Below are 7,694 nucleotides of genomic sequence, written 5' to 3' on the forward strand. Positions count from 1 at the left end.
TCTTACCTTTAAAATATTTTTCATGAATGCATGTGCCTAAGAGAGATTCCATAACATATCATATAACAATCATTTCCATAGATGGTGGACAAAGTAAGGAGGAATAGGCTAGTCTAAACTCCCATGCATAACGTGGTAACTCATAAACTTTTGAGACAAAGTACTATGCCAAGAATGAGATACAATTAGGGGCAGCAAACGGGTATATCCGTCCTATTTAAGTCTGTCTTGCAAAAACCCGTAAGAAAATGAGACGGGGCGGAGTGGTCATAGTTGAGAGTACGGGCTTAAAAAATTGTTTCGCCTCGTAAAAAGTGAGGGCGGGCCGGCTAAGCCCGCGGACACTGCACTTTTTAAATTTAAAAATGTAAAATTTATATTAATGCACATGCTCGCAAAAGCCCGCATAAAAAATGGGCGAGATAGGGAGGTCATGCTAGAGGGTGAGGGCCTAAAACCCTAACTCTCTCTGTATAAAAGTACAGGCAAAACAGACATGTCCAACGGACCAGACCCATTTTGTCACCCCTTGAATTTAATTATTTTTTCTTTCACGCTTCAGCTACATACTGGTTGGAAGACCCAATTCACTATAGTGTGTTGGAACATATATTAAACATGCTATAGTGTCTAAGAGGACAACATGAATTTGGTTAGGCCGAACATGTTATGATACAATTGTGACTTAGATGTTGAATATTTTATAAGTAAAAAATCTATATAAATATTTGTCTTAAAATTTTTGATAAATATTGTGAGTTAGATGTTATGACCCAATTCACTATTGTCTTAAAATCTCTTACTTGTGTTTCGTTCTTGTCCCACTATAAATGTTCCTTGTCCTAAGAGAGCTTATGCTAAAAAGTTCAATTATGATTTCTACAAACATTTATGGTGGGATTATGGTGAGATGTTCTTTAAAGCAGGGTGTAGATCGACGTGTAATTAGTTATATAAAGGCTAGTACTATCTAACATTAAAGCAGGTGTAGTTAGTTTAGTTCTACCTACACATTAAAGCAGGGTGTAGCTACTAGTTAGTTACACAAAGGCTAGTAGTTAGATCAATGTTGCATTGATGCTTAAAAGTCTTAAGTTAAGACATAAAGCCATGTGAGAGTTTTTTTCTACATCGTCTTTGCCTTCTTCTAGACCTCTGGTGAAAAATAAAAAACACTCATTTAAATTCGAAGATATATCTCTAAACGCACTATTTCGTAATTTTAATATAAGGTTATTTCGGAGATGCATCTGCGAACGTATATTTCAGACATGTATCTCCAAAATTACCTGATATTAAATTAAAACCTTTAACATTACATAAATAGTCATTAAAATAAATTTAAATTACATATTATTATAACTAGGACGTTGCAACATAATGATTATATCCTCGGAGGTTCTTTGAATCTTCGTATCCACTTCAATCGGACCCTTTGATTCATAACAGAAAAACACTCCACATAACCTTTAAATCTTCATTCGTCTTCAGTTCAAAGTCGGTGAATTGTATCTTCCCTTTGCTGTCAAATGAGGGTGACTGATACTCGAGTTTGACAACTCTACGATTTTCTAGAAAGCGCGAGAGGGTATTCAGTTTCGATATCAGATATGCGATGAATGTTTTCTCGATGACTCTATGGAAGTGACAACTTCTCTCCATTAAAATACACAAATGCAAGGTGGGGGATAAACTCATTCTTTGATTTTTGTGAGTTGTGTAAACAAATGGGTTGAGAGGCTATATAAGTATACCTTAAAAACTTTATTATGTCATCAAATTAGATTTCAGATATATATCTCCGATAAATCACAATTTTTTTTATTAAAAAGAAGACTTCTGAAATAAATAACCGAAAATGACACTAACAATTTTTTTTAAGTACATGAAATTAATTTAGATATTTATATATATGAATAATCTTCACGTGAACTTCCAAAAATTATAGGTCTTCATTAGACCATTTACAATGGGGTGTTGAATAATTTTTTCAATAGTTGAATGTTTTCAATGGTGTGTTGAATGACATGTTGAATATGATGTGGATTAATTGGTGTTGAATATATTCAACATGTTGAATGAGAAGGGAGTGAGGACTACATCATATACTTTGCAAAATTTTATTGGTTGTTTTTATTATTTAGATTTTTATTTTATCATAATTATTTAGAACAATATTTTATAATAAATAAATTTATTTATTTATTTTTATTTTCACCAAAATTCATAATTTTTTTTGTCTATAAATAGAGACTTGACTTATTTGATTTGGACACAAAAAAAAAAATTCGACCTTTTTCTCTCTAATTTTTCTATTTAGCCTCCAATAAATTCTTGTTTGTAGTTCTAAACATCTTTTTAATGATCCCAACAATAACACTTTTAACATTCAAAATTCTAGTTTACTGTATTTTATTTTAAATTTTGTAACTTTATTTGTTTTAATAATGATTATCCCTATATCTCATCTTTATTACTTGCAAGAATTAATTAAAAATACACAATTAAAAAAATAAAATTCAAATAAGTTATTAAAATAAAAAAAATAAAAAAAATTTTAATTAACTTTTAATTATTTTAATTTAATTTCATTCAATAATTATTAATATATAATAAAAAAACAAAATATAAAAGAAAGTAAGAATATGAAATAAAAGTGATGGGATAGGGTGTTGAATTAAACAAAACCATTATAGTGAGTTAAAGTTGAATGAGTGTTGAATTATTAGTGTAAAAACTGAAAAAGAATGGTGTTGAATCCATAAACCATTGTTCATAGCCTTAATATAAATGTGACGTGGAAGTCAAAGTCAACATAACTGTTAGGATGCTATATTAGAACCCTAACAAAACTAATAAAACTGATAAAATAAAGAGAAGATAAAAGCTAACTAATAAAATTAAAGACTTTTTCATTTGATTCTTCATACCTAATGTCTCAATGAGACTAGAATATATAATACTTTTAATGGATAATAAACTAAGGCCCAAATATTAATAAGAGCCCATTAAATAACAATACATAAAAACATCATTATAAATACTAAATTAACTTGAATAATATTTACTCTCTATCATTGCCACGGGGTCCACTTGAACCTTGTCCTCAAGGTTCTAAAAATAGAACCAAAATGTTAATTTCCAGAGTTTTATGCTGTGAATGAAATTATGTACCCGACTATGGTTAATGAACTTAATAATTTCCCTAAGTGATATGAGTGTGGGTGTGATATTAGTGTGGGACCGGTTTGTAGTGGGTGCATTTGTGATTGGACAACACAATAGCAGGACAATATGATGGCACAGACACGTGATAGGAGGAAAAGGTTGTACTACCATCTCTTTCTTTTTTTTTCTCAGTTTTTTTTTATTTCTCTCTCCTTTTGTCTTTTCTTGGTCTTCTTTCCTCTCTTTCTTCTTCGTTTTCTTTCTTCATTCCTTCTGTTTTTTTTTTAAATAAAACTAATAAAAGTTGAAAATGATGAAAGCAGTCCAAAATGGTGGTGGTCCTGGCGGTGGTCGTTGCAAGTTTGAAGGTATCTCTGATAGGCGGTGCAATTCTGTAGGTTTCTTCTGGAGTTTCGTCGGAGAGGGCAACAATGATGTCGCTGAAAGTGATTTGAAATATGTCGTCGTGGTTTTCGTCTGAACTATTACCGGAGTTGTCTTCGAAAATGGAGGAGACTTGGTGGGGAAACTAAAATCTGGTGGTTTTAACGGTGGTGGCTTTGATGGTTCTAGTTGCAGATCTTTTGGTTTGGCCAGAGGCGGTGGCAAATATGAAAGTTCCGCCGGAGTTGATGATGACAGAAGCTTCACCTGAGTGTTCGTCGGAAATGACATCGGATTTGTCACCAGAAGAGTTGTCGGAAGTGGTGTTGCCGGAGATGTTGCCGAACTTGAGGTTTTTGGATATGAATTTTTTTTTATATCTTCTCTATCTGAAAGTTTTTCTGTAGTGATCTGCATACATTTTTCATTCAAATTTTTTTGTGTGTTTGAGAATGAATCGGAAAGCTTTTGAGGACTTTCTTGAAAAACAAGTTGTAATTTCAGATCTGCCTCCTCCTCTTCTTCTATTTCCTCGTCTAATTCCAAAAAAAGGTGTCTCCATTCTGGCTTGAAACGCCAAATAAATATATCTGCAAAAGTGTTCCAAGACATTGATGGATGACGTTTAGACCTCCATAACCACCATTTGAGAGCTCTACCTCTCATTGTCACTGAAACTATCTTCATCTTCTCATCATCGTCCACAATGTTTTTATCTCTAAAATCTTTTTCAGTGGAAAGGATCCACCAATACGCCTCTTCTACTCCGTAAAAGTTCAACCCCATTTAGCAGGAATGAGATCGAAATGAAAGCACCAATTGTTAGGATGCTATATTAGAACCCTAACAAAACTAATAAAACTGATAAAATAAAGAGAAGATAAAAGCTAACTAATAAAATTAAAGACTTTTTCATTTGATTCTTCATACCTAATGTCTCAATGAGACTAGAATATATAATACTTTTAATGAATAATAAACTAAGGCCCAAATATTAATAAGAGCCCATTAAATAACAATACATAAAAACATCATTATAAATACTAAATTAACTTGAATAATATTTACTCTCTATCATTATAAATACTAAATATTAATATAAATGTGACGTGGAAGTCAAAGTCAACATAACGGACATACTCAAACCAATATTGCTCTAGGTACGTATAAATATTTAAAGATTTTATCAATGATAGAGATGGGAGAAAGGATTTGTTCAAGTTTATTAAGGATAAGGTGTTCAAAAATATCAACTTATGAGTGGTCAATCATTGTTTAAAGCGAGCAAAAAGGCGATGGTAAAGTTGGTTCTTCCAACTATCTTGACTTACTTTATGATTAATTTTTTTAATAATGTCCTTGATATAGGACGAAATTGAAAAAATGACATATTCCTTTTAGGATACAACAAGGAAACTCACAACAAAGAAGTTTAATGGTTTTCATGGAATAAGCTAACTACCTAGAAAAAAATAATAGAGGTATGAGCTTCACTAACTTATAACGAAAAACATAGGTATGAGATTGCTAGAAAAACAATATTAAATATTAGGAAGATCTTAAAATTTCTCATTAGTTGGAGATAGAACATTAAAAATGTTTATATAGAGTGACACTACTTACTTTACCAACTGGTTTTATAAAGATGAGTTAGCTCAAACTTTAATACTAATAGAGGATGAGGACGAGGCAAAGAAAGTTAGAAACTTCTCTAAGCCTGATATTACCCAAGAAAAATGCATATTTGAAAAAAAATTTATGGAGTTTATAAAAGGGTAACAATTTGAGACAACATAGACGAAAGACCAATTGAAATTACTTACCAATCAAATGGGGAGATGCTCATCAAGTATCAGAGCATACCCAACTTACACAAAATCAACATCCACATAAACATATCTACAACGAATTTGTCACAATTTCATCAAATGTAACATAAACGCGTTATTCTCAAGACATAGCAACAAGACTTGAATTAGTATATGTTTAAGCGACGAACACAACATGTTTAAATTACTAAAAATATTATGGTTTCAACTTTCAACCTCTCTCGTAAATGTCAATATTAAAGAGAAAGTAGAGTTACGAGTTTAAAAGAGATACACAGATAATGTAAAAAAAAAATTCACTATTATCTAATAGAAATATATTACTCTGTCTTGTTATACAAGTAATTTAAAAATTCAAGTCTGATTTAGCGGAATACATTGTCGTCATTGGTTAATTTACATCGATTAAGCAATGTTCAATTTTCTATAAAAAAAAATCTCTTTTATTTATGTTAAAATATTCATAATTGGCTACATTTTCTCTGCCAAAAATAGCTTAAGAAATATCCTATTCATGGCGGTTAACCGTTACCTACCTATGATTCTCTTTCTTCTTCCTTTCTTCCTTCCCAAGCAACCTCTAAAAATATCTCCTTCTTTAACCTTCCAATTCCAAATCCACCAAATCCACCCAAATTGAGAAATTTCACTATCACAATGTTCAATTCAATTCCTCTTCTTGTTGCTATCATCCCTTCATTGATGTTTACCTCTGTCAATTCAATGCGGTTTAGCCTCAAATCAGGTGAACCAAAATGTATCAGTGAGGACATTAAAGGCAACGCCATGACCGTCGGTAATTACTCCGTCGTTAATCCCGGTGAAGAAGGCTATCCAATTCCTGATTCTCACAAGATAACTGTCAGGGTGTGTTCATGAAACATGATCATTCAATTGATTTCCAAATTTGGAAACTTTTCGTGTTTTTCTATTGATTAATGTTGTTGTTATATTATGAATTAACCTCGAAAAATGTTATTTTTATGTCGGGTTTGTGTAATTGGTTGGTTATCTTTCAGGTTCGATCGCCTTATGGGAACAATTTCCACTATGGGAATAGTGTGGGTACTGGTAATTTTGCGTTTACAACGGCTGAAGGTGGTGACTATACAGCTTGTTTTTCGGTGCCGGAACGCAAACCGGCGATAACGGTGACGGTTGATTTTGAGTGGAGAACTGGTGTGGCGGAGAAGGATTGGTATAAGCTTGCAAAAAAAGATCAGATTGATGTAAGTTTGTATGGTATAGGATTTTAATGTTTGTAATTTGTTGAGTTTGTGTTCAGACGTGTATGGTTGATATCGGTTGAAGAGGATTTCGGTGGTTAGCAATTCATCACGATTTTATCTATGTGATATCGTGATCGATAGGATAAGACGACATGTTTAAATTATTGTAGTATAGTGGTTTATTGAACATTGAATTGAGACATGATCAGATAGTTTATCCTAGAGTGACAAACGGACATTTCCGTCATGTTAAGGCCTATCCTGCAAAAGAACGCAAAAAAAAAAAAAACGGACATAATTGAGGCTGCGGACGTAAACCTTAATCCTATGTGTTTTCTGAAGTTGTGTTTTTTTTCTATCTCAGGTAATGGAATACGAGTTACACAGGTTACAAAACACTGTCACATTCATCCATGACGAGATGTTTTATCTTCGCGGAAGGTATAAATGTTATGACTTATATTACTCATTCTAATGAGTTTTTTTTTTTTTTTTGCTGAATTTTAATGTTCTTTTCTCGATGACATTGATATAGGGAGGAAGAGATGCAAGATCTTAACAGAACAACCGATAACAAGATGTTTACATTCATTTTCCTATCTATCATTGTTTGTTTGTCTGTTGCTGGTTTGCAACTATGGCATTTGAAAGTATTCTTTGAGAGGAAGAAGCTCCTCTAAGATCCTTCGCACGAATTTTTTCGTCGGTTTGATTAGCTTGGATCTCGAATTCAGATGACAGACTAATCTTAATGTATCAAAGTTATTTAGATTGTAATTCTCTTTTATGATGTATAGTGATAACTGAAATGAGAAGGATTATACCAACAAAAAAAAATGATTGTTGGATATCAAAATTTTGATGTAAAGTACAATATTCTATAACTTTTGTGTGTTTTTGGAATGTATAACAATATTATATTAATTGTTTTTATAATATTTATGAATATTTATAATCTAAATATTTTTACGCTCTATTGCGTTTTAAACAAAAATAAAATTATTTTATAAAAATTAATATTAAATACATCTATATCACAATATTTTTAAAATTTATTTATTAGTTTTAGTTTATTAAAATCTTC

The 7,694-nt window shown here is 31.6% G+C and overlaps 1 protein-coding gene across 1 annotated transcript; it reads left to right on the top strand.

Moving 5' to 3' along the window:
• The first annotated feature begins 5,979 nt into the window (after positions 1 to 5,979).
• LOC131611197 (transmembrane emp24 domain-containing protein p24delta9-like) lies at positions 5,980 to 7,494 on the top strand. Its single transcript, XM_058883291.1, has 4 exons — positions 5,980 to 6,248; positions 6,401 to 6,610; positions 6,975 to 7,051; positions 7,146 to 7,494. Exons 1-4 carry the CDS (start codon positions 6,039 to 6,041, stop codon positions 7,288 to 7,290), a joined length of 642 nt encoding a protein of 213 aa, XP_058739274.1. The 5' UTR covers positions 5,980 to 6,038; the 3' UTR covers positions 7,291 to 7,494.
• Positions 7,495 to 7,694: the final 200 nt, after the last annotated feature.

The sequence above is a fragment of the Vicia villosa genome, linkage group LG6 (genome assembly GCF_029867415.1).
Source record: "Vicia villosa cultivar HV-30 ecotype Madison, WI linkage group LG6, Vvil1.0, whole genome shotgun sequence".
Lineage (NCBI taxonomy): Eukaryota > Viridiplantae > Streptophyta > Magnoliopsida > Fabales > Fabaceae > Vicia > Vicia villosa.

Bases quoted from the DNA above. Each gene is read 5' to 3' on its own strand.
- LOC131611197 (XM_058883291.1), top strand. From the start codon at position 6,039: ATGTTCAATTCAATTCCTCTTCTTGTTGCTATCATCCCTTCATTGATG. The intron at 6,249-6,400 runs GTGTGTTCATGA...GTTATCTTTCAG, and splicing joins CTCACAAGATAACTGTCAGG to GTTCGATCGCCTTATGGGAA. The intron at 6,611-6,974 runs GTAAGTTTGTAT...TTTCTATCTCAG, and splicing joins CAAAAAAAGATCAGATTGAT to GTAATGGAATACGAGTTACA.